At 38.6% G+C, this 25,716-nt stretch overlaps 3 protein-coding genes and 1 long non-coding RNA gene across 8 annotated transcripts in view; 1 reads left to right on the top strand and 3 right to left on the bottom strand.

Annotated features, from left to right (window-relative positions):
- Positions 1 to 1,146: 1,146 nt before the first annotated feature.
- Positions 1,147 to 6,460, bottom strand: LOC138007594 (uncharacterized). Its single transcript, XM_068854599.1, has 3 exons — positions 5,700 to 6,460; positions 5,048 to 5,339; positions 1,147 to 3,035 (listed from the first exon to the last, which is right to left on the bottom strand). Exons 1-3 carry the CDS (start codon positions 5,861 to 5,863, stop codon positions 2,613 to 2,615), a joined length of 879 nt encoding a protein of 292 aa, XP_068710700.1. The 5' UTR covers positions 5,864 to 6,460; the 3' UTR covers positions 1,147 to 2,612.
- LOC138007590 (uncharacterized) lies at positions 3,076 to 20,777 on the top strand. 2 transcript variants are annotated; one of them, XM_068854594.1, is made up of 24 exons: positions 6,596 to 7,380; positions 7,451 to 7,587; positions 8,543 to 8,788; positions 9,110 to 9,157; positions 9,339 to 9,383; positions 9,596 to 9,643; positions 10,175 to 10,276; positions 10,444 to 10,524; positions 10,668 to 10,706; positions 11,239 to 11,280; positions 11,437 to 11,558; positions 11,991 to 12,082; positions 12,393 to 12,478; positions 12,569 to 12,661; positions 12,839 to 12,917; positions 14,393 to 14,537; positions 15,305 to 15,352; positions 15,881 to 15,928; positions 16,874 to 16,900; positions 17,486 to 17,614; positions 17,726 to 17,851; positions 18,462 to 18,497; positions 20,238 to 20,292; positions 20,641 to 20,777. In XM_068854594.1, the coding sequence occupies exons 1-24, from the start codon at positions 7,106 to 7,108 to the stop codon at positions 20,775 to 20,777; spliced, it is 2,286 nt and encodes a 761-aa protein (XP_068710695.1). In that variant the 5' UTR covers positions 6,596 to 7,105. The 2 variants fall into 2 exon arrangements, with proteins under 2 accessions (XP_068710696.1, XP_068710695.1); XM_068854595.1 differs by lacking the exons at positions 6,596 to 7,380; positions 7,451 to 7,587 and adding an exon at positions 3,076 to 3,169.
- Positions 7,488 to 22,195, bottom strand: LOC138007595 (uncharacterized). Of its 4 annotated transcripts, none has more exons than XR_011124068.1 (6): positions 22,097 to 22,195; positions 20,507 to 20,829; positions 17,954 to 18,089; positions 12,380 to 12,460; positions 11,129 to 11,202; positions 7,488 to 9,243 (listed from the first exon to the last, which is right to left on the bottom strand). It is a non-coding gene; the product is annotated as an uncharacterized lncRNA (long non-coding RNA). The 4 variants fall into 4 exon arrangements; XR_011124070.1 differs by having other exon boundaries at positions 7,488 to 8,132; XR_011124069.1 differs by having other exon boundaries at positions 17,968 to 18,089.
- A 325-nt stretch (positions 22,196 to 22,520) lies between these two features.
- Positions 22,521 to 25,716, bottom strand: part of LOC138007591 (TNF receptor-associated factor 5-like) — a 5,020-nt gene continuing 1,824 nt past the window's right edge. Inside the window, exons 4-5 of the mRNA XM_068854596.1 lie at positions 24,455 to 24,678; positions 22,521 to 24,037 (exon numbers count right to left, since the gene is read on the bottom strand). Of these exons, the coding sequence (XP_068710697.1) occupies positions 23,869 to 24,037; positions 24,455 to 24,678 (393 nt within the window). The 3' untranslated portion in view covers positions 22,521 to 23,868. The remainder of the gene's footprint in view (positions 24,038 to 24,454; positions 24,679 to 25,716) is intronic.

The following is a 25,716-nucleotide window of genomic DNA, read 5'->3' as shown; positions in this document are numbered from 1 at the left end:
ATGTAACTACCGTTTTCGGGCGATCCACGATTCTGGCTCTAAAAGAAGTCGCTTTCGCTGCGGCACTCTGGTCACAACGTTTTTGTAATCTGTATGCCCACTCTCCTTCCTTTTACAGCCGGTTTCTTCTTTCTCACTCCCTATGTGTACGAAAGCTCTAACTAAGAACATTTTTTCGTGAACTCAAGTCCCCTACACAAAAAATGGGTTTCTGGACAAGAGAGTATTGAAGTTACGAGAAGTAATCTTTCCATATTGGCCCTAAGCCCCATCGTAATCCCGCGTAAAGGGGCTAGGTCACGCTATTTTAGTAATGTTGTTTAATTTTTGTTTAATTAATTAGCTCTAAACTGTCATTATTGGTCAGAGCAAGAGTCTTTCATTTTGCAAAATCACGGCCACATAACAACTGAGAATGATGTGTTTCCCCAGCTTTGTGTAAATGACATTTTGTATATAGACCTGATATAAATTTGAAAAAAAGGTGGTCCGAGACGTTTTTTCAAATTTACCCAAACTCAATCCATTTTCAATCCTCTCCAGTTTTTGTCCATCCATAGGTCCCTTCTTGGGGGGGGGCCCCCCCCTTTTCCCTGGTGTGTTTTTAGAGTTCTTCTATAGTTTTGTCAACAGTTTATTTTGAGTATTTTACGTTAATTCTATTGACCATCTGGTACTGGTGCAGCGATCAGTGCTGAAAATGCCTAAAATAGCGTGACCCTAGCCCCTTTAAGGAGGCTGGAAAGGGTCGTTCGTTGATATAGTGGTCTGTAAAACGATGAAAGATACCAAAGACGGATATTTCATAGTGTAAGGAAACTATAAATATCTTTGCAACTCTATTCTTGGTAATACTTTAAGGGAACTCATGACGTCATATCAGTTACCATTGCGACAAGCCAGGTACACTAAGAGGCCCTTTACATTTCAGTCCTTTTAAAATTATCTGAAAAACTAAGTCGGTGACATACCGTTTTTCCTTTTTTGTTGAGAATTTCCCTATATTCTTTAACTAATCAGAGAGTATGACATATATGTTATGCACCGGCCTTGGTCGTTCCGTATTGGGAAAAACTGTGCCCGAAGTCCTCGAGTACGGCCCGAGGCCGCAGGACCGAGGGCCGTACTCGAGACAGAGGGCACAGTTTTTCCCAATACGGAACGACCAAGGCCGGTGAATAAAATTTTTATTTATTTCTTAATTCTATTTTTAGCAGGTAGGAGAAACTATCAAGAAAACCTTGGAGGTGAAGTGAAGCTTGGTTGAGTTTCCTCAGCGTTGTTCTCTTTATCCTCTTCGTTTGGGTAATAAAATTCGCTTTCACTGTGATAGCTTTCGTCAGAATCCATTGTTTTTTTAGGAGAAAGTTGAACAATAACACTGCTCTATTGCAAAAAACAATTAGGCCAAATTGAAACTTCGCTCTTACAATTCGCAACTTCACTCTTCGCTTAGCGTAGTTGGTTACAATGACCGTGGTCAGAATAGGAAAATAATGCCCGCTCTAGGAACCAATCAGATTGCAGGATTCTCAGGATGCTGCCCGCTTACGATCAAACAAATCAATCAAAAAAGTTATCTGGTAGAATTTAGGGTTACATCGAAAAAGGGCGTTTTACAATTTATAAAAAATTGTGAAAGATAAATTTCCCCGGTGCGTTACGCGCGGTACTTTTGATAGAAAATTTTATTCATTCAGGTGACGCGTGTTTCTTACTTATGGCCTGTGTAGGTTACCCGCGTGGGCAGCTCTTTAAGTTATTTTTAGATCTCCTGCGAGATCCGGTATTCCCCCAGGGTTAACTTATAGCCAATCATATGTCTCCGTTTTCGCGAACGCCGCGAACCATTGCGTGGGAATTCACTCAGCTGTCAACATTGGTAAAAATGGGGACATATGATTGGCTTTCAGTTAACCCTCGTGGGAATACCGGATCTCGCTGGAGATCTAAAAATCACCTAAGAGGCATTACAATGGGAATAGGGCCAACATAAGGGATTACCTCTCTTACCTTCCAACTCTCTTACAACCACAACTTATAATTTTATTCAATATGGAATCCTGATATTTTACTTTTCAGATTGCACCAGATTGCATGTAAGAGTACCCAACTTTCCAAAATTTCTGGGGGGGCATGCCCCCAGACCCCCCTAGAAAGTAGCGCCTAAGGCGCTACCGAGGCGCGCTAACGCGCGCTGATTAGTATTCTTGTTCGGCCCCCACTTTCAAAAAAATGCTAGATCCGCCCCTGGTAGCGATTCGATGTCTGCAATTCCCCGTGATATAAATACTGACTACGATTATCAAAGACAAGAGCCGACTCACTAAAACCTGGTTTACGCGAGACGACAAACTGAACAGACTGCTTAATTTCACAAAAACATGAACATCTAGGCTCATTTCAACTTGTCTTGTTCCTATATGAGAACTTACTCGATATATGTACTTAACAGGCAAGAAAGTAGCTCAGATTACACATTTTTCAACTGTTTTTGAAAAGATGAGCTTAACGTTTGCCCTTAGTCTTAATCGTTGTATCTCTCCATTATCACTGTAAAACTTATTGTCACAACGTTGGTCTATTCACGTCAAATTGCTGGGGAATAATGGCTAAAAAATTTCCATAATGTGCATATGATCGCCACCTCTCCATTGCCTCCACATCATCTCGTCCAAGTAAGACTGTAGATCTTTTCTTCTAATGCCTTTCTTCCGTTTCAATCCTAATTTGAGTTGACTCCAGCACGACTCCACTTCTTGGGTGTGCACACCGGTGCGAGGATCCACGAAATTACGGGCATGCACGACAACACGGTGTCTTCGGACGTTAGCAAGGCGGGTGAGACCTCTATACGCGCCCCAGTCGTCTGTATGGACTTCACTGCCAGGCAAAAGACACTGCTCTATGATAGGGCAAAGGGTATCGGCATCTCTCCTGTCAACTACTGTGAAATACCCTCTGGCAGGACTGTATTCAGCTGTGATGATGCCAAATACCCATGTATCACGAGCAGGCCTCCTTCCCCTGTTGTACTGACAGAAACAATTAAAGAGAAGGTTATGATGCGAACTCGGATGGTGGGTATGGAACCCCATTACATCACAACGTACCGGCGTTTCGGGGCTGGAAGCGGAATGATGAATCATGGATCATAGTTACAAAAAATGTAAGAACCATGAATCTTTGTACTACGGCTCGGGAGAATCAGACAAAATACACGTATGAATGAATTACGTTCGAACCAGGGAATGGAGGATATGGCGTTTCCGAGAGTCCTATTTTCAAAACTTTTTTCCGGGGGAGCATGCCCCTGGACTCCCTATATAATTTGTGCATTCCGGGTTGACAGTCCCCTTGTTCCTCCAGTAACCTTGTGCTTAATGTTGAGTTACAAAAAAAATCCATACCTAGACACAATGAATGATGATACCGAATCTGGATGAAGCAGAAGTTTGAACACCAAATGATACGAAACCAGGGTCTGATTACATGGTTTTCGTCCTGGTTAGACGGGCCAAGATCTCAGCAAAAAATTCCATGTAATCGAAATGAAATTTCAGCCAAGACGGGCCAAGATCTCAGCAAAAATTCCATGTAATCGAAATGAAATTTCAGCCCGCGCTGAATAAGGACCGTAAGCACGCGCATCGACTGTGTTTTCGCATCTCAGTAAATTTTCCCACGCAAATTCACTTTTTGCGCCCGGGCTGAGATTTATCATGTAATCGAAACAACATTTCAGCTTGATGGGCGAAGCGAAATTTCGGCCGAGGCTGAAATTCTCCATGGGCCTAAGGGCCTGATTACATGGCAAGTTCCAGCCCGGGATGAAATTTCGCCCCACCCAGCGGTCTGAAATGTTGTTGCGATTACATGATGAATCACAGCCCGGGCGCAATACGCACATTTTCGTGCTAAAATTTACTGAGATGCGACAACACAGTCGATGCGCATGCTCACGTTCCTTTTTCAGCCCGGACTGAAATTTCATTTCGATTACATGCACTTTTTGCGGTTTTTTCAGCCCGTTTGGGCGGGCTGAAAATTCTAGCCCAGTTTCAGAGACCGCGCTAGGAATTTCAGCCCGTTACCACTGAGAAAATCATTAAGTCACTAGGTGATCAAAAAGTCTTCGCGAATCGTGAATCTGGAGAAAAATCTTGTAGGAATCATGAATCATTGAGGTAAAAAACGACAGTAATCAAGAATATCAAAATTCAAATAATTCCGCTTCTACACCAGACGATTTCCCCATTGACGAGTAAAATCCTCCGGCGTTAGACAGAGTAAAATAGTAAGTCTGGCCGGGTTAGGGTTACTGAAGACAGTTTTTCAGTTAGTGATAAACCATCGGCTTCATTATCAAGACAATGCGCGAGTTCATATCATTAAGCTCCATGTCAATAGTAGGGAAACCACTTTACTGTGCCTTTTTGTTTTATTGTTCACGTTATCATTTAGAACTATGCATACTCTTCCCATGCCCGCCATTTCGGTCGCTCAGTTTCCTTTTTTACAAATGATGCTTAACAAGAGAAAGACAATGGTTGACAAAGAAGTTTTTATTTAAAAACCCTACAAAAAAGGCTGCATAGATGGTTCTTTGAAGTAACTTTTTCAATTGAAATCTGACATCACTTCAAATGAAAGGCGCATGCACAACTAGTCCCAGTCCTCTGCCGTGCTTTTCAGTGAAAAACATGTAAAAACTCAGGAAAAGAAAGGAAGATGCGCTTTTTTCACCGGATAATAACAAAAGGGACCATTAGATCGAAGGAACCGAACGACTGTGAGTCAATCTCGTTCCCAGAGTCAGCGTTCCCTTGGCCAGCAGTCGAGAAAGAGAGACTCGAATCCAACAAAGGCCATATTTCATTGGCTGTTGAAAAACGGTTTCAGTTCCTGCCATTTTTAGTCTAAACTAGAAAATCGTGCAGTAGAGTTACAGGCACTGAAGAAATGACTTTTTTAAGCATCCTTAGCAACGGTTTGAAAATTTAAAAGTCACACCCCTTAAGACATATTTTACATGTAGACATGTTACCTTAGCTTTGTGGTTAAACTTGCTTTCGTCACACTTGACTATAGCTCCGGCTCCTCCGAATGGTATGACTGGTCGATATTGAAGATCCACAGCACAAAAATCTTGTAATCTTCTACAGATCTGTGAGACCAGATTCTTATTTAAATTTACGTTCTCTGCTATCCTCTTTTGAGAATCTTCTTGAGTGAAGGAAAAGATCACTCGGAGAAGTGTTCCGAGTGACACTTTGGGAAATTCCCCAAAGAAGCTGTTAGTACGCAGGCTTCTCCTTTTTTTGCATCCAGAGCATCTCCTGCAAAGGATGTGAAACACAAAGCAATCAACTTTCGAGTAGGTAAATTTTACCACTTTGCAACTGTTCGCAACAAATTACGATCGGCATAATCTACTTTCCTACATTTGCTGATTTCTTTTTTTGTAATCCCTGTCGAATGGGAAGCTACATCAAATTCTTATCAAATACAACAATTAAACTCAATCTACTTATCTATTTATTCACATAGCATTGTATTCTATTGTCTTTGATTGATATCAAAACAGTTTTTACCTCATAAATCAGCCTAATTGCCGTACCTGCTCATGACTGCTTGAACTTAATCGTCGATCTCAGACGTTACATTAACTGTTCACATCAAGAAGAAAACCCGCTTACCAAAAAAACCCATCTATGTGGTCGTCATTTCTCTCCTTCATTTCCGTAGCACAATTGCACTGCGCACAACTTAGAGGATTAGCCAACAAATGCCGCATTTGAAGCCATCTGATTAAATCCGTGCGAGGGCCTCTCTCCAAATCGATGAGCAGGTTCAAGTCCATATTTTGTCGTCGCCACTGTACGTCTTTCCACTTTTTATTTTATACGAAACACTTCTTTGCTATTTGAAGATAACGATATTCACTCGTGTGGTCCTTCTGACGAATATTATTGTTAATCAGACCAAGCCGTTGCCATAGTGAAATAGCGTTTCCAACTTATAAGCAGCATTGTTCTAATGCACATCGGCTGCTATTAAATCACATTTCAACGCCCTCCTGATGCCCTTCTCCCTTCTGCTCAGAGCAATAATTTTTATTTTTCAATTGTTTGCCTATCATAAATGACTGGATATAGCCAAATCTAAGCAAGATGATTTTTGATAATTTCGTCCCACAATCTGAATAATGCCTCCTTCTGCAGTTAGTTTTCTTTTAACATTCCCCGGAAGTCAATTTTCACACTGCAGTGGGTGTTGGTTCGGAGCGTCGTTTCGGAGCTTGGATGATTTCGCGGAAAAAGAACGACAACCAGAAACTGTTTATATCCGAAAGAAATCTCTGTTACCGCTAACGCAAAATAAATGTAGGCAAGCCTTAATGAAACAATTTTTTCCATTTCTACATCGCGTGGGTTTGGCAACACAGAGAACACAATTTTTTTTTTCGCAGTTTCGTTGTAAAAATATATATGTACCAAAAAGCTATCTCGCGTGGTCTCGCAAGATTGATCGTTTCACAAATATACGTTTTAGAAATTTGTTGAGAAGCCTCATTTAGGGAGCGATTTTGGAATACCCGGCCACGATTGTCTTCTTGTTGCGGAATCCTTTGAATAACAATGCATGGAACAATAGACGCAATAAGCATTTAGAATAATTGCGATTACGGCCCGGGGTTTAAATCCTGCCATCGACAGATGAAGATTTTTCATTTATAGCTCTGGCTGGAATTAAACTCGCCATATAATCGGGCTCTGAAAGGATAAAAAAAGGTAACAGGCCCCGACATTAATGACATGTCGATTTTTTATCACACAACATATGAGGGGATATGCCATACCACTATTAATAATTGCCTTTCTTTCATTCAAGTTGAGTTACAGAAGACATAGAAACGAAGAAACGGCGAAACTCTGTTTAATATAATTTGTGCGCCAGCGAAAGCATGGGTTGAGTCCGGAAACTGCTAACTAAAAAGGAAACGTTCGTATGACATCATCAAACAATAGTAACGTGATATGAAACACCTAAAATTTCTAGATCAAAGTCTAAGGACGCTACATTTTCACGTCGCTTATCAAACATGTCGTCAAGAAATCAGTCGAATAGCGAAAGTGATGGCGAATCTGCCACAAATGACAGAAGCCCACCAAGACGTTTTAACCGTCGCGCTTTTTCGCGAGTCTTTGTCCATCTGGAGAAGCGACTCAGAGCTGCTCCAGGTAAAAACGCCTTTCTAACATTGAAAAACGCAGGGAGGGCAAAAGAAATCGCGTTCACTAAAAACCACACTTCAAGCGAGATACAACAGTTGTTGGTTTCTCATTTCCCGACCTTGGCTAACCTGGATCTTTCGCGGTAAGTTACCGAACACTGTGTTTTACGATCAGAAAATACGAGACTAAAATACATTTGCCCTTTTTATTAGTTTGAACATCATCAGCTCGTATGACAGAGGACATTCCATGAGTGTCGTTCACCATGGCGTCCCTGACGGGGCGAAAATCATGGAACTTTTTGGAGGGGACGCTAAGAAGAAAATTTATTTGTACTGGAGCCGAGGTGGTACGTTTTGAATGTTACTTTAGTCTTTCTTTTTTCTTGTCTGTCTTTGATTGTTTCGCACTTTTTCCTGAAACATTGAATTCCGGCCACCAAACGAAGAGAAAGACGTAACTTATAATCCCAGGGACAAAGTCTGGTGACAAATCCTAGATCTCCATTAACGGTAAATAAATAGCAATTTAAAATTTTCCCCGATCTAAGTTTAGCCTAATTGGGTTTAGAACAACCGGGGGAACAAAGAGGCGTAACGTTTTCGACGCGAGCCGCAGCGTCGGAGTGAACGAAAGTGGGTTTCCCGCGGTTCGCGTCGGATAGAGTGAATTGAGTGGAATGACTGGTGCCGCAGTGCTTTAGTCGTCTTATTTAAAGGTTAAAGTGAATTGAGTAGAATGGCTGGCGGTTAAATTGAGTTGAGCTTAATAACTGCTGCCGCAGTGGCGTGGTGCTTGCGTCATGGACTAAAGAACGAGGTATATCCAACACGACGACTGCGGTAGCAGTGCTTTTATGGTCCATTTCTCGTGGCCTGGTATTCTGTTGCTGATCTGAAAATCGAAATTGTCGAAAAATTAAGCCCAACTTTGCTATCTACAAAAAAAAAACATTGTGTTTTATTCGTTGACAACTTTTTGCGTATCCTATTTTCGATCTTGTTGATCCAACATTTGACCCAAATGACTTTTAGTACATGCATCTGGCGGGGTGGGGATGGACTCATTCTGTAGTTACAGTGGATTTTAACATAATAACATTGCTTTTTACATCACTCAAATAATTGCATTTATAATGCATAACAGTATAATCCCTTTTACATCTATTAATTTTTGTTTCATCTACCCTGTACATTAAATATTAATTGATATGCTTGTGTCACTGCGGAGAAGCACCAAGAAACATACAATATCAACTCACTACTAGTGACATTATTTTCATTGGTTCTCTATCTCACATGTAGGTACTGCTTCATCCAACCAACCTGAGGACAACACTGCTTCAGATGCTACAGTTTTTGCTACATCTGCCGCTCTGTCATCCCCACAGTCATCAGCGCCATTATCACACTCATCCCCTTCCTCACCAACTCTCCCTTTTGTACAAAATCCTCCACTATCACCTTTGCCATTAAACATGCAGTTATCTGCACATCCTGGCATCAATCAGAGTACCAGAAGAACAGATAACTTCCGTCCAAGAGGTGGACGTAAGTATAATATTAAAACAAACACAAAAAGTAATCAAAGCAGTGTAATGAGGTGGTCAGGGTACTGGACTTACACATTTTCAGTTTTCAGGTCCAATTTGTAACTTTTAAGACTTCAAAATTTACAAAAATATCCACTGACTTAACCGTAAAAAGATGGTCTTTGAGCAAGTTTTGAATAAGAGACAAAATACATCTAAAGTTTGAAGAAAATAGTTCCAGGGAATCTCAGTCCTTGGTTCCTTCTGTGATGATTGGTGTGCCTCATCTCAGGCCTCACAAATACATGCAAACCACATTTTCCTCCTCTTCCTTATTTAGTTGAAACCAGAAGATATCTTGCAACATTAGCAGGAAGCAATACAGATGGTAAGTTCTCTGTACATATACATTGTTCAATTAATGCACAAATACATGTAAGTAATGATGAAACGATGCACCCCAGAAAGGAAAGGCTAAAATAAAAAAATAAGACCAAAAAAGCATCAAACAAAAAACACTGTTCGATTAATAATGAGGAATTAAAATTCCCACACATTTTTTTTTTCAGGTTCTGATATTAGTTTTATAACAATACCAGAGAGCGATGAGGATGGTTAGTAAAGTAAACTGTAGGCTGTAGTAGTAATGAAAAGCATATTGCACTGTCTTGTCCAAGATGCATACATGAAGATCAAAAGACATGTGAAGCACTGATCAAACAGTTGTTATGATCTCTACACATTTTACTGTTGAAGGTATTAATGTAGTGTTGAGTAGTAACCTCCAATCATTGCACTCACTACTGCAACATTTTGTCTTTGACAGATACTGATCTGTTGCACAATGACGTGGCTGTAAACCCACCTCCTCCAGGTAAATATTGAGTATTGATTGATGTTCTCAAGTAGGGGGGGGGGGAGGGGGAGGAGAGGGGGAGGAGAGGGGGAGGGGGTGGTGGGGCAGTTCCCTTCTTTACTGTGGAATAAGGGTGGGACCTTTGAACTTTTGTTTCACAGAATTACCTGAAATCACATCAAACACACCAGGCATGCACAACTAGCACCCATTTTCCAAAAGCGAGCTCAACAGGAACACACCCAAACTTTAAAGTGCCTAATATACAACGGTACTTTCTCAATATTTCAAATCTTGTTTTAAGACAACACGCTTCTCAAGCCTTTTTGACTGACGTAACAGGCAAGATTGCTTAGTCCGGGTTTTACGTCCCAAACTACACCCAAATGTTTGACTGACAGGAAAAGGGGGTATATATAAGAGCTATAAAATTGACCCAACCCATTTGTGGACACAAAATTTAATGGATATTAGGAATTATTGCAAATATTGAAATTATATCTACATCCATACCGAAATGTGACGTTAGTAAGTTAATTATCAATGTAGTGATGCAGTTTTCACAAGTGCAAAGACAAAGACCACCATTCAATCTGCTGGGAACTACATCAACAATCACAAGAGCCACAAATGTGATTTCACAAAGTTCAGGTATTTAATGACAAAAAGTTAATGAAACTAATAAATTTTACAAAGTAATCCCCAACACAAAGTTGCAATTTTGAAGGATCCTGCAGCACAATTATACCCTATGCTAAGTGATGCGCCATTATTGTAAATAATGACATATATGTTTTTATGTCATAATTTAATGCAAGTGAGAAGAGACAGACTCCCCTACACTCTGGTGACATCAAGCACACAAGCCTTAGCCACAAACGTAACTTCACAGGGTGCAGGTAAAGTCTTGCTGATTACAATGTACAACATGTATGTTTGTTACTCAGTATCTAGCAGACACTCCATAGCACATCGTGTTGACTCGAAAAATACATACACTGTTCTTCATTAATTTCCTTTTAATGTTCCTTGTGCCTTTTAGGGTTTGCTGGAGCACCATTTCATGGAGATGGAATGCAAGGTTAATTCATGATTGGATTCATCGGCATGCTTACTCCCTCACCACTGATTTTCTCTTTTTTCTACTTCTCCTTTTTAAAGTTACTGATACATGTAGCCACCACATCAAACCCACCTTACCCAAAACAGTGGGTTATTGCAATTCAAGTATCTTATAGTTGGAATTCAACAACGATGAGCACACAATAATATAATCAACATATTGTCATTATTTCACATCGAATGCTGGAAAATCCTCCTCAAGCAAAAACTGATTTTGTTTTTGGATTTCCTGTTTGAGTTATCAAGCATCACTACTGATTTCAAATGTATAAACAACTGAGTGGTCAAAATACAACAAGTTAATAACAGCATGTATCCTCCCTTCTTTCAAGATGTTTCTTTCAAATGAGTAGATTTCAAACACTATACTATTTGACTTACAATCTTTTCATCCTCTTAGTCAATTCACCAGACCACAGTACTTCTTGAATATGCTTTTCTTCAGCAAACACTAACTGAAATTAAAATCTATATTTTAAAAATCATTTCAGTCGGCACAATAAAAGAAGACTTGTTTCCATATGGATTAGGAGGTAGGTATGTAATCTGTAAGTATAACTTGCACAACAATTTTAAGTAGCCCAACCACACCTATTTGAAAAATCACTGGGTAGTTGCAAGTTGTGACCCTGAGTAAATCGAACAAATGCTTTGCAGAGTATGTGCTATCAAATAATCATATTCCACAGGAACATCAGTTAGCATGGAAAGCAGAAGCGATGAGACAAACAGGTGTGAACGTCTCCTGCAGGGTTCATGTGCAGAAGAAAACACTTTCATGGTGCCTTTGTTGAACCACTCCTTCGAAGAGGTGACTGACATTTCAAAAACTTCGTTTTAGTTGAAAACAAGCATCACCAATCTATATAATTATACTTTGCCACCATGTGCCTACTATTGGCAACATTTGATTTGTGAGTTCAATCACAAAATAATTTTTTCATGAAACAAATGAAATAAATTGTTCCCTTGACATGAGGCATTTGGAAAGGCAGATAAATAATGTGGTCCACTTTCAAACAAGAACTGTATGGAGGGGTTTAAATAGAAGCCAGCTGCCAGGGGTTCAGCTCCATAAACACCATAAGCAAAATAGGACTGTAAGACACCCAGCTTTTTGCCATGGCAGACCACTATAGTACTGTTATTACCTTTGATTTACCACCTGCTCACTTAAAATCTTAACCTGTATATATACACTGGTTGACCTCATCTTAGAATGTATGCATTTCCCTTTCAAAAGATATGCTGGCAGGCATATGAAGATCAGAGGGCAGTAGTCACTGTCCTCCTTAATCCTTCCAGTCGGAGCCAATTTCAAGCCAACATGCTAAGGTACATTGTACAAGATTTTATTATATCTACACTACATGTTTAACCTTGAAAGGTTGTCGGTAAACTATTATAGGTATGCAGAACATTTGAACAGGCTTTTACTTTAGGTACGTACTAAATACTTGTTGTAGATACAGATAACGTATATAAAAGGAAAAAGAATGAGAACAATACCTAACCAAAATACAATATTTAAAATACTGTATCCAGTACACAGACACATACCCAACATTTTAGACAAGAAAACAGAAATAAGGGGAAATCATAATAACCTAACAATTATTTAATACAACTTACTCCCAATTTTCAGTGTGCTTCAAAATGTACAAGAAAATAGTAGTCGAGAAGACTGGTTTTTTTGGGCTGCGGAAACTACTTCTGAAAATGGAAAAAAAGGCAAGTAAAGCAAGTACAACATTTTTGCTAGTATTGTCTAAGTTGTTTACTACATGTATCAATTCTTGACTTGGTCATTTTCCACCTTAGTGCTCGAGAAATATGGAAATGGCTGCGAAGACCAAATAATATTTTTGGTGCCATCCACCCAACAAACCCCAGTTTTTGTTGATCGCATTGAAGGTATGTATATAAATATTCTAACTAGCCTTAAACGTGCACAAGATTTTCAAGAAATATATAGAATTACTATAGAATTAATCTCAATGTAGCTTGATGACCATTCCACTAAAAGAAAGATACAAAATTAAATGACTGTGTTAGGAAATTGTTGCTTAAAGACCATATTGTTTACTGCAGGTCCTGTCCTCAATGACTTTGATCAAACAAGATTGTGTGATAAAATTAAAGCTATGATTCATGGCCTCAGTATGGAAAGGTGAGTCTGCATGGGATTTCTCATATATATACAGAGCACAAAGTAACTGTAAAAGCTGTATTCAGTAGTCACCCTTGGCGATTGGCCATGCGACTGCTTACTGTAGGTTGTAGGCTGTAAGTACTAATCAGATACAATGAGATGAACTCTTTTGCCTACTTTAAGGGTCTAGTTGTTTTAGTATCACCCAACTAGTCGGACAGAAAAGGCAACAATAAAGTTGGCAAATGCAAATAGAAAATAATTTATTTATATGGGAATGAAACGAAAGAAAGTGTCCTACTTTTCGCTACTCAAGGACTATTACTAATAGTCCTCCAGTAGCGTAACCAATTAAAATGCAGGATTTGCGTTAGTCCACTAGTTGGGTGATACTAATAAACAGGTTTTTTTTCCCTCTGTATCTTCCTCAAAATTCCATCAGTCTCTAAAGTGCTACTATGATCAAAAAATCATTTTCTTCTTTTCTTCAGATTTTGATTTGATTTTTGTTCCCTGACTGATTGGCAAAATTTTGAGCTTTGATTTTGATCCAAAGGCTGTTTATTTTGAGTGTAAGGTTTGGATTTCATGCTCCACCATTATTCACGTTCAAAAGTGATCGATTGGACCTCAGGGGGTTGGATCTAGGGAAATGTGACATAATTTACTCACTAGATTTAAATTTCTGCATGTAAATGCAAATTATTATATATGCAAAACACAAGTTTAAAATTCTGAAAGCCTGAACCTCCTCCTGCATTTTAATTCAGCCGCATACACATGCATTGCATTCTTAAACCAGCAAGTCTATGACTTCATTTTCTCCTCGATCCAGCTCTCTCAAGATTTTAAAGTTAGTAACGGTGGAGCAATAAATAACAAAATTCCGGTTAAAATAAACAGGTGTCTTTTTAAAATAAGAACTTAAAACTTGGGTCACTTAGTGTTAAGTCAACATGGTTTTGAAATCCAAAGAAAAAGAAGAAGAAAGATTTTAAAGTTAGTAATGGTGGAGGAATAAATAACAAAGTCCCAGTTAAAATAAACAGGTGTCTTTTTAAAATAAGAATTTTAAACTTGGGTCACTTAGTGTTAAGTGACCTTTAATTAACACTTAGTGTTAAGTTAACTATGTTGAGTTAACATAGTTTTGAAATTCAAAGAAAAAGAAGAATTGTTTTCCTGGTCGTAGTGGCACTTTAAAGAAATAGCAACAACAAGAAAGTAATTTCAATCTATTATTTTTCCTTGAGAACAAAATTAATACAGTGTAAATAAGACAGTGATAATTATTATGTCTCTGTAGTTTGATCTCACAAATGAAACAGCATACAAATGCAAGGCTGAGAATGTTCTGCTCTTTCCTAACAACTTACCTAACCTGCAATCATGCTCAATTTAGGATTGCTCCTATGTTCTCATATGATTACCTATACTTATTAACCCAAAAAATGATAAATAAGGTAAGAAAGGGAGATGTTTAAAATCTACAGGAAGCGACGTGACCAATGGAGAGAGCTGCGCAGACAGCAAGAAAATGAATTACAACAGATGACCTCTGGAAATGACCACCAGTTGGGCATTGTGGACGACAATCCTGCCGCTAACAGTGAATGCCAAGCCATCATCCAAACAAAAGTTAGCATACAGGACTTTCTAGGCTTTTTAAAAATTTATAAACCTGTAGTTTCTGATACGAATATGTTCATTCCTTCGCAAACTTTCTGCTATAAGGATCAAAAGAGCTTCATAGTTTAGCTGCCAGAAAAGCTGTTACAGGTTATTGATGGCAAATGATTTTCCCACCCAACCAGATTACCGCCACTTTTTGAAAATGCAAGCAACTCTAGGTAAATTTGAAAATTCAATGTCTCCACCCTGGTTGTCATGGTAAATTTAATGGTGGTGAAGAATCTAATCATACATGTATGATCCATACATGTATGCACACTGTGTTATCTCATGAATCAAGGCGTATATTTTTAATTCTCATACTTGTAATCTTGATGGTAAAATAACATTTCACCGACTGAAAGAGATGCTACAATCATTCTAGAGCAATACTTAATAAAGAACTTTTTAATTTCATAGATACAATATGGTGGCTGTTTGCAGAACTTGCAAAAAAAATATTTATAATATCTGATTAAAGAAAAAGACAGCAATACAGTAACAAAAAATGATCAAAAGAATATGTCAAATAAGAAGTTCCAAGGATTTTCAAATAATAGTCTTCAAAACGAACAAGTAAAGCACATATCCAAACAGTGATGATTCCAAATTGATAACCACTCATTTTCAAAATTCTTCGTTTTAAATAACAAGTTTTAAGTGAGGGTAGAGCAGTGAACCAAACTGAATTTGTCCAGCTACCATAATGTTCACATAATTTTGGAATTTTACAGGTGCAACAAAAGGATATTACTACTGTAAAAGAAACGACTCATTCGACGGTATGTAAGCATTGCTGAATTACCGGAAACAGTCTGCAATACTAAGTGTTACAGGGCTCAATAATTATTATAATTATCAAGAATGTTCTTTGAAGGTGATTGGAACTGTCTACAAATTTTGCAAAGGTCGTGTGTCACGCAAAGTGTTGTACTCTCGGAGTTTTCGAGAACTGCAAGACTACTGCCTAACGGTCACTCGGTCGCCTGGGGAACCTTATTTGCGAGCGCGGGCAACCAAATTTCTAAACGGGGGCCTAACTTATCTCAAGGTGCTTTATCCTCACTTTTAATTAATTAATTCTGGGCTCTTGAAAAAATGACTTGGGCTACTAACTTTTAATATTGGAAAAATTTTCTTTCATAGCAGCCTTGAACTGACATATCCGAACAGTGATGATTCCAAATTGATAACCACTCATTTTCAAAATTCTTCGTTTTAAATAACAAGTTTTAAGTGAGGGTAGAGCAGTGTACCAAATTTAATTTGTCCAGCTACCATAATGTTCACATAATTTTGGAATTTTACAGGTGCAACAAAAGGATATTAGTACTTTAAAAGAAACGACGCATTCGAAGGTATGTAAGCATTGCTGAATTACCGGAAACAGTCTGCAATACAGTGTTACAGGGCTCAATAATTATTATAATTATTGAGAATGTTCTTTGAAAGTTATCGGAACTGTCTAGAAATTTTGCAAAGGTCGTGTGTCATGCAAAGTGTTGTACTCTAGGAGTTTTCGAGAACTGCAAGACTCCTGCCTAATGGTCACTTGGTCGCCTGGGGAACCTTATTTGCGAGCGTGGGCAACCAAATTTCTAAATAAATTTTTTAATTAATTAATTTTTTAATTAATTAATTCTTGGCTCTTGAAAAAATGACTTGGGCTACTAACTTTTAATGTTGGAAGCCCGAAGAGCTGCGGAAAAGTCTTCTTTCGTAGCAGCCTTGAACTGCCATAAGTTTTTAAAAAATAAATTTTTCGTAACAACAGTAAATAGCTACTTTTAGAAACATCAAGGCTCGCTTTGGATAGCTACATAAGTGGCTCTCTAGTCGGCTGTTGTGGTTGTTCAGGAATTTGTCTCCTATGTGTAATTTCAAATCAATATTGTGTGACAAGTGACAAGTGAAGGGATTTCCTGGTACATGTGTGACTGCTATCATCAAGATTGGTTTCTGTGGTTCATGATACTGTGGAAAGAGTCCTCAAGAGATTTTGACAGAGAAAGGGAAAGTGCTTTGCCTGCAGTGGTCAGATTTTTTAAGCATACAGAACTACTGTATTGTGGTGATTGTAGTGAGATTCTAATAAGAGCAGTTGCTCCCGTTACTGAAGATTAACTAAGTTGTCTTTGTTAGGAATAGCAGAGTAGTTGAATATCTTTCTGCAGTTAACTTGATTACCATAACAAACGAATTAGACCTCAATATAATCTACAAACTTGGCTTCCAGCTATTTACTATTTCAAACTACTTGAAATAATGTTAAGTCAAATTTCTGTTTTATTATTTACCACCAGGAACCTTTGGAAGATAAAAGTGAAGAGGTAATCATACAACCGGCTGTCAAAATTTTTTTTTAATTTTTAAAGCTACACATTGTTTCCTGTTCTTAATTAAGGAACATCTGGTTGTGAAGCTAATGAGGTTGTCATGACTTACATGTACATGTAGGAATCGGAAATTCTTGTTGTTGTCACGACCTCCATTAGCTTCACAACCTGATGTTGTCTACAAAATCCCCTGTGGCAGTTTCTCTTGGAATTACAAATTTCACTAGTTTCTTACAAAAGACTTAGTGTTCAACACAGTCACTAAAATTAAGCTCTTGATCAACATAGACTCCAAGTAACTTATGACGTGTGGTACATGTATTATCTGAAACTTCCTTATGATTGGTTTAACTCTCATCTAATCGACATTGGAAACACTACATGTAATCTTAGTGCGTTGCCTAGGCCCATTTTACAAACATAGATTTTGTCGTATCGGTACGGAATATGAAATGATCATTACTAGACCGGACCTCAAGTTCTATAAAACAATAAAACTACCTCTTACAGTACTTTTCTCCACACAAATTCCAAGATTCAGTCATGTACATGTACATGTACATTCTATGTTATTTGTAGATAAACATCAGAAGGCAGCGACACCTAAGACTGCTTGCAGAACCAAAGGATGGGGTTCAACTACGAGTGAGATTGAACAACATAGAGGAGCCATTAACAAGATACTTTTCTAGGAATGCTTTGTACCAGGTGAAAATGAAGCAAACATTATGGATACATTAAGTACCAGTACATTTCAGGATAATAATTATTGATTGTTTATTTTAATTAAAATTTATGTCTCTTTCCACTATTTTGCAGGAGGTATATGACTGGGTTGGGTCAATGGAAAAGGCTCCTCTCTACTTTACCCTTCACACACAAGGAAAACTGATTAAACATGCAGATGAAGTAGAAGGAAATTCTGTTGTTCATGTCACTGAAAGGGTACTTACATATAGCATCATACAAATTAATATGGACAAATGAAACTATTACACAAATGATGGTAGCCCAAGTATTACTGTTGCTTTCATGAACATAAATTACCTGAAGTGAATTACCTGATCCTCAATATGTCAATCTGTCAGCCTTGTTGACTGTTCAACCACTTTCCTTCACCAAATATTACAAGGAAGACAAATGTACTCGAAAGCATCATACGTCATAACAACAGGCTTGCAAACTGGAAGAAAGGAAACAAACAAAAAAGACATGTTTGAAGAAATGCATGAATTCAGTACAGCATCTTTTCACCACATTTAAGAATTCGCTATTATACAGTATTTGACAAATACTGAATTGTGGAGACAAGTTGTTCTCCAATTATGCCAGTTGCCATTCTCCTTAGCATTTGCATCAGTTTAATTTTAGAGAATCAGGTACTTATGCAAAAAATAACCGTAACTTTTGCAACCTTGACATTTGTCGTTGGGATAACATAATATATAAATACATCTATAGTTATAGTTAAATAATATGTTTACCACTGCTCACAACTACTATCATTATTAGTACCCTGTCAACTCTTACACCCTTTCATTTTACTACTTCATAGGAGGCAGGACAAGTTGCGATGTTACTTGGTTCTGAGGTAAGGGAAGTACCCTACCCTAAAAAGCATTTTAATTGACCAAAATGTATAAATTGCAGGCAGCAAATAATCCGCCTATCTCCACCTAACAGAAGATATGATGAAGGCCAAAATAACATCAAATCAGCTGACATTCATTCATCAGTGTAGATATCCATTGCATCAACAAATTTTGCGCTGAATGTTATCTACATGTATGAAATGAGACGAAGTGTAAAAAAACCCTTACTTCAACATATCCAGTACACTCAAGTAAACTCATTACCAGTAAGAGGGCATCTTTTCAAAATATGGGGATATTTGCTATATCTTGCTATATACACGTACATGTACATATAGCAATTATTGATTTCTTAAGGACGTACATAATCTTGCAGCTAAATGTAAACTAGTCACTAAATATAATCAGTGGTTCCCAAACCAAAGAATTGCTCTTTCGGGCACCCGGGAAGGAAGCTTTTTTGAGCATCAACATTTCTGATACACTAACATCACCAGTTCCCTTGGCAACAAAGCCTTTGGAGGAATCAACACTTGGGACATTAACATCACCAGTTCCCTTGGCGACGAAGCCTTTCGAGGAATCGACACTTGGGACAATAACATCAACATTTCCCTTGGCGACGAAGCCTTTCGAGGAATCGACACTTGGGACACTAACATCACTCGTTCCCTTGGCGACGAAGCCTTTCGAGGAATCGACACTTGGGACACTAACATCACTCATTCCCTTGGCGACGAAGCCTTTCGAGGAATCGACACTTGGGACAATAACATCACTAATTCCCTTGGCGACGAAGCCTTTCGAGGAATCGACACTTGGGACAATAACATCAACATTTCCCTTGGCGACGAAGCCTTTCGAGGAATCGACACTTGGGACACTAACATCACTAATTCCCTTGGCGACGAAGCCTTTCGAGGAATCGACACTTGGGACACTAACATCACTCGTTCCCTTGGCGACGAAGCCTTTCGAGGAATCGACACTTGGGACACTAACATCACTCGTTCCCTTGGCGACGAAGCCTTTCGAGGAATCGACACTTGGGACACTAACATCACTCGTTCCCTTGGCGACGAAGCCTTTCGAGGAATCGACACTTGGGACACTAACATCACTCGTTCCCTTGGCGACGAAGCCTTTCGAGGAATCGACACTTGGGAAACTAACATCACTAGTTCCCTTGGCGACGAAGCCTTTTGAGGAATCGACACTTGGGAAACTAACATCAACATTTCCCTTGGGGATGAAGCCTTTCCAGGAATCGACATTTGGGACACTAACATCACTCGTTCCCTTGGCGACGATGCCCTTTGGGGCATCGACACTTGGGAGAGTTCCTGAAGTAACAAGTCCTTTGAGGGTATCAACACTTGGATCTAAAATAATAGTAGTCTGTTTTGATAATAATTGGGATGAGGGTCTCTTGGGCTTGGGCTTGGACACTTAAGGTACACACCAGTTCCCTTTGGCGACAAGGCCTGGTGAGTAATCAGCACTTGGGACATGTGAATCACTAGTTTCCTTGGAACCAAGTTCCTTTCGTGGATAGGGTCTCAGAAAAAAACCTACATTGCTACTTCCATTGGCCACAAGGTCATTCTGGCCATCAAGACTTATTTTATTACTCCTAACAATATCCCAAAATGAACATTTTAATACCCACTTTTCAACTAAAAATACATACCCTAATTTCATTTGGGGTAGGATACTTCCCTTACGTTTTTTCATTGCAGGTTTCATTCAGAGGAAATTTTGAAGGGTCAAAAGAATTACATGCTACAATGACTGGTGAGTGCATGTTATTATTATTATTATTATTATTATTATTATTATTATTATTATTAATTATTGATCTCTGGAAAAATATGTTGAAGTCTCTTTTTTTTATTTATTGATTTCTTTATTTATTTATTTAAATTAAAAATAAATACTTACAAAACAGTATTTCTACTACTTACAGTACACAATACACAGAATACAAAAAACACTTAACACTACTTACCGATGTTTATTGAAGTCTCACGTATACATCAAAAGAACACAATTCCACCTGCCTTCAGTGGATCACAAACATTTTCTTCGAATTGTGTCATGTTTGTTTTAACTTTTGACTAATTCCTATTTTGTTGGGCATAGATGATCCCACTAGGAACAGCACATCTGGCAGGAATCAGGAGAGAGAAGGAGAGAAAGAGCTGAAAAAGAGAAAGGACAAGAGAGCAACAGCAGAAAGAAAGAGGGCCAAAAAAGAGAAAGCAGCGAAAAATAGTTGATGGATACAACTAATTGTAAAATAAAATACATCACCTTGAAGTGCACAGTCTTCTGTTAAAAAAAAAAAAAGTAATAAATATTGTTGGTTTAAGTCGGTCACACTAGATTGTAAGAAAAGTAATTAAACTTGTAGTGCAAAGTCTTCTATTTGAAATAAAAATCTTATATTATAGGCAAACATTCTTTCCGTGTATTACTATTAAAATGTAATGTTTGAAAACTAAGCACTCAAATACATTATCAGTGATGGCATAAATTTGGATATGTGCATGACGGGAAATATCAACAAATAATTTTACAAAAAAAGGGTTCTGCAAAAGGATGATACGGGGGCTGGAGAATCTGAGAGCCCTGCGAATTTCACATGTAAGCCTAAGCACCCATTTCAAGTAGTGCTGATAAACAGTTATAAGTCTAAGCACCTATTTTAAAACGGTTAGCATTCAATAACTGTGTGACTTGCAATCATGGCCCGCATGGCTCGCAGTCATAACTTGGGACACTAACTCGCACATTGTCCTAACTCGATGATAAGTACAAATGATCATACTATTTTATATGGTCTCGGGTACCCAAGACAACCCTCCTTCCCAAGACAACTTTATCGAGCATTTATATGAGAATTGCGTGAACGAGACGAAGTTGGCCCTACTTGATAATGCATACATTTTACGACTCATCTTTCAAAAAATAAGCATCATCATTTGCCCTTCTTTGTAGTTCGTCTTTTATTAAGTATAGTTGTGTCTGTACATTCAGAAGCTAAGATGGACTGATAATCTCAACTGAGCAGTAATGTGTAGTTTAACTAAAATGTATGTTTTTAAATTGACAGTTTCCGTTGGCTGCGGTGATAATTTTGGCGGGAAAAACCTTTTCATTCCAACGCGAATGCTAGCAACATGTATAAGGTCTCAAATTGTTGCTTCTGTGATTGCGCATTTAAGATTTTGCTGTGTCTCGGGTAGTCGAGCCAAACTGTTTACATGCGAAAAAGTTGAATCGCCTGCCAGGGTTATTCGGACCTGCGGAGGCGAGACAAGTCGCCTCCCCGAGTTATCTCGCCCACCCGAGTTGTCTCGCCCTCCAGTAAACGGTTGATAGATGTTTTAAACAAATGAGAGAAAAATTTTCTCGCCCAGGGTAACTCGGGGGGAAGGGTTGTCTTGGGTACCCGAGACACAAGATCGTGTTTACCAATAAAAACTTTAAAAATGAAATTTACTACTTATACATTACTGCCTGAATCTGCTTACTGTGGGGTTTGGTTAAATATTCACAATGAAATTGTTAACATATTTAAAAACAACCCTCTTACCTTTAAAGTCAAAGAGTTCTTTCTTATTCACATCTAAAGGCTATCGCCGTCTTGCGAATTTTACATATTCTCTTCTCCTGCACGGGCAGCCATTTTGAATGTATAAATATAACTTGTTCCCAGACCTCTCGATAACAACCATTGGTTCATGAGTCGTCGGTCCGTGTACGGATTTCGTGTACGGATTTCCATCATAAAGTAATCGTGTACGAATCAACATAATTCTTCCCCCGTTATTACACATTCGTGATATATTGCGGCATCCGTGTACGGATTACTTGTATTCGTATACGGATTACAAACGACTTGTGTATTGGAGTACGGATCACTGGTAATCGTGTAAGGATAGCAATGCGAGGTCTTATTGCGGAAGTCGTACTCGGTTACTCACGAAAGTATAATGATCCATACTTTGCTGAGTAACCGAGTACGACTTCCGCAATAAGACCTCGCATTGCTATCCGTACACGAATACCAGTGATCCGTACTCCAATACGCACGTCGTTTGTAATTCGTATACGAATACAAGTTACATGAATTAAACATGGTTGGAATCCGTACTCGATCTCAAACATCTTATGTTCGTACACGAATACCAGTGATCCGTACACGAATTCAAACATGCTCGAATTTAAACGTCAATACGAACGCGAATTATTCTCATGGACTTGATTACCGAGATTGGTGAAAACGGTTAAGTACTGGAGCAATGTGTTAACACGGGCACTGCGAACTTTGACAAGCAGGTGACGACATTTTTTTGAATGCCCTTTTTTTTTCACCAAATTAATGAAAAGCACAATTAAAGTTTTAGTTCCTCGATCTCATTGAAAAGGAAGGAATATATATCAAAAGGTCAGGGTGAGTCTCTAAGACTTTTTGATAAAGAAGAGGAGTTACATTTATTTGATTGGAATTTACAGATGGAGAAGGTACTTTCGTCAGCAGAGACTATTAGATCGCAGTTAATATATAGGTTAGGTTTCTTGGATCTATTGCTCGCAGAACGCAAGTAACAATAATAATTAACAGGTGGGTCTTGCTTAATAATACTGTAATTCTAAATGAATATAATCTGTTAGAAACAAATTTAAAATAGTTAAAAATCGCCTTGGCTCAAAAACTCGCAAAGCAGGACGCCGAATATTTGGAAAATCGACTCGTATAGAGCGTTTTCACATGAAGTAACGGCGGCCATGTTGGTGTTCCAAAGCAAAGAAATGGCGGCCATGATGGTGTACCAAACTAATCATCCAGGGAATAACTCTATTTTTATGCAAATATTCGTTTGTTTCAGTAATCTAATATGGCTGCTGGTCTCGTGAGTGAAAACGCTCTAACATAATGGCCGTCGATTTCTCACTTAACCGTGTTGCGTGGAAAATCGACGTCGCAAGTTGTCTCGTTTTTCACGACCTTTCAAAAATTTATTGTAACATTAGGAAATGTCGCTTGTGGTTTCCGTGGATGTTGTTGAGTGTTATCATCAACAAATGGTTTCAATAAATGGCTAAATAACTTTGAACGTCGAGGTCCTTTTACACATTCAACTCACTAAGAAAGTCTTGAAATATGTGTAAGCATACTGACTGAAGAGGTTCTAAGAGCGAAAGATGTTTCAAGACTAGTAGGTTTTATTTTTACAATTTTTACAGTTTTAGTGTGTTGAATGTGTAAAAAGAATCGATGTCTTCTAGTTCATGCACTAAATGGAGCAATGAAATTGCGTATTCTACATGGAGTCCTAATTAATTAAACGAATATAGCATAAATTAATATTCCAGATAGTTTATTATAAATTTAACGGCCAGATTTCCATTTCCATCAATGAATCTCTTCATATCTGGCACACGCGCACCCCACATGTCCCCTTCTTTGAGAGTGACGCGTCCAACATCCACAATCTTGTCCTTGGTGTGCTCGCCAGGCATCAAAACAAACCTAGTCAAACAAAAGATTATATTTTTACTTGCTGAAAAAGAATAATACTTTTCTTCCATTATCATCGCTTCCAGAAGTTTTACGTTGTTCTTTTTGTGAGTTCGTTTATAATTTGGTTAATCACCATTCCAAGTGTAGGATGGGGGGTCCTTGTTCCCTTGTTCCCTTGAAAGAATTGCTTGGGTTCCCTTGTTCCCGAAATTACTTTCTAACTTGTTCCCAGCTTTTTGATCTCTAAAATTGTTTATGTTCCTTTGTTCCCTTAAATGTTTTGTCATTGTTCCCGTGTTACCCGTTCAAATTAGCCATGTTCTTTGTTCCCCAAAACCCCTGTTGGGGACTCTCTGAATCGTGAATGGAGAACAAGAGAAATAGTTTCCTGATTTGATTTATGTTTTGGAAATTTTCGGGTTGTACCTTATATGTGCTGTTACAGGATTAGCAGCTGCGCGCAGTTGTAAGAAGACACTGTTGTTGTCGATGACACCCCTCCATCTGTGGCCAGTTTTAATAAAGGCTTGGCTCGTTAAGGGTTCTTGCTTGGTCCTGTGAAGGGCATGAAACTCCAAAAACTTCTCTATAGTCCATCGAAATGATGCCGAATGTTTTTCCTTCGGGCCATATTGATTTTGTGGGTTGCTCTAATAATATGAGAGAAAAGGTTTGATTACTTGAGGAAAGAGCGTGGCGGTTTGCTCAGCCGTTTCCTCACCGTGTGCGGGGAACTTTTGGTGAGCAATTCACCTCGCGAGGCAAATTCCTCATCGTGAGAATCGAATTGAGCTTGGTGTATCAAGCATCCAATAAAGACACATGGCTTTCTCACGTTAGATATGGAAAGGTGCTGCGGTGGTTGTAACTCTAATAGAGAATATAGCAAACGTTCCGACCATCTTTTCACAACTCCTCCCCTAGTTTTCGAAAATAACAGATCACATTAGCATATTGGGAACCTCCTGTATAGGAGATCGCGAATTTTCATTTGCTTTTTAACTTCCCGTAAGCGACGACGTAATGGATATAGAGCGGAAATTGGATAATCAGTGGGGTGTTGTAGCATCGCATCCCTGGTTATTATTAAAAGAGATAGAACTTGCTTTGAAGTACCGAAGTTTTCTCCAAATTCGCTTTCTGCGTGAATAGAAGAAATGCATATATATACTCTGTTGTCTACAGATCTTCAAGGAGGCGAAATTTGGGACTGATTTTGCTGATTTGCTGATCTAATAGAACTAGAAGATCAGACGCGGTCACCCCATAATTCCCGCGTGAGTTGGCACTTGCGAGATGATACGACCGTTAACAACCAACGCAAAAGTTACGGACTCTTCCGTGGTCTCAGGTCTATTGCTTTTCACACTTAGCTTGTTAACATGTAAATTACCGGTCTGTAAAATTAAATCCTCGCAATCCAATTCTCTTTAGTTTATGTTCAGTTCATTCTTAACATTTACAAGGCTTTAAGGATTTGTAGCTGTTGTGAAACATCAGAAGCGAAACAATTTCAACATGTTCGTAGGTCGCTTAGAGGAGGTTCTACTGTAGTTATAAATTAGCCTGATAGGGCGATCCTATGATCAGTTGTAAAATGTATTAATAATTCATGAGGGTGCAAACCAATCCCAGCACAGTATTCAGATCACATGTACACAACAGTAAACCCCAAAACAAATCAACTG

Source organism: Montipora foliosa, chromosome 6 (genome assembly GCF_036669935.1).
Source record: "Montipora foliosa isolate CH-2021 chromosome 6, ASM3666993v2, whole genome shotgun sequence".
Classification (NCBI taxonomy): Eukaryota; Metazoa; Cnidaria; class Anthozoa; order Scleractinia; family Acroporidae; genus Montipora; species Montipora foliosa.
Note: the sequence above shows the minus strand (reverse complement) of the source record. Positions and strands in the feature narration are given on the sequence as shown.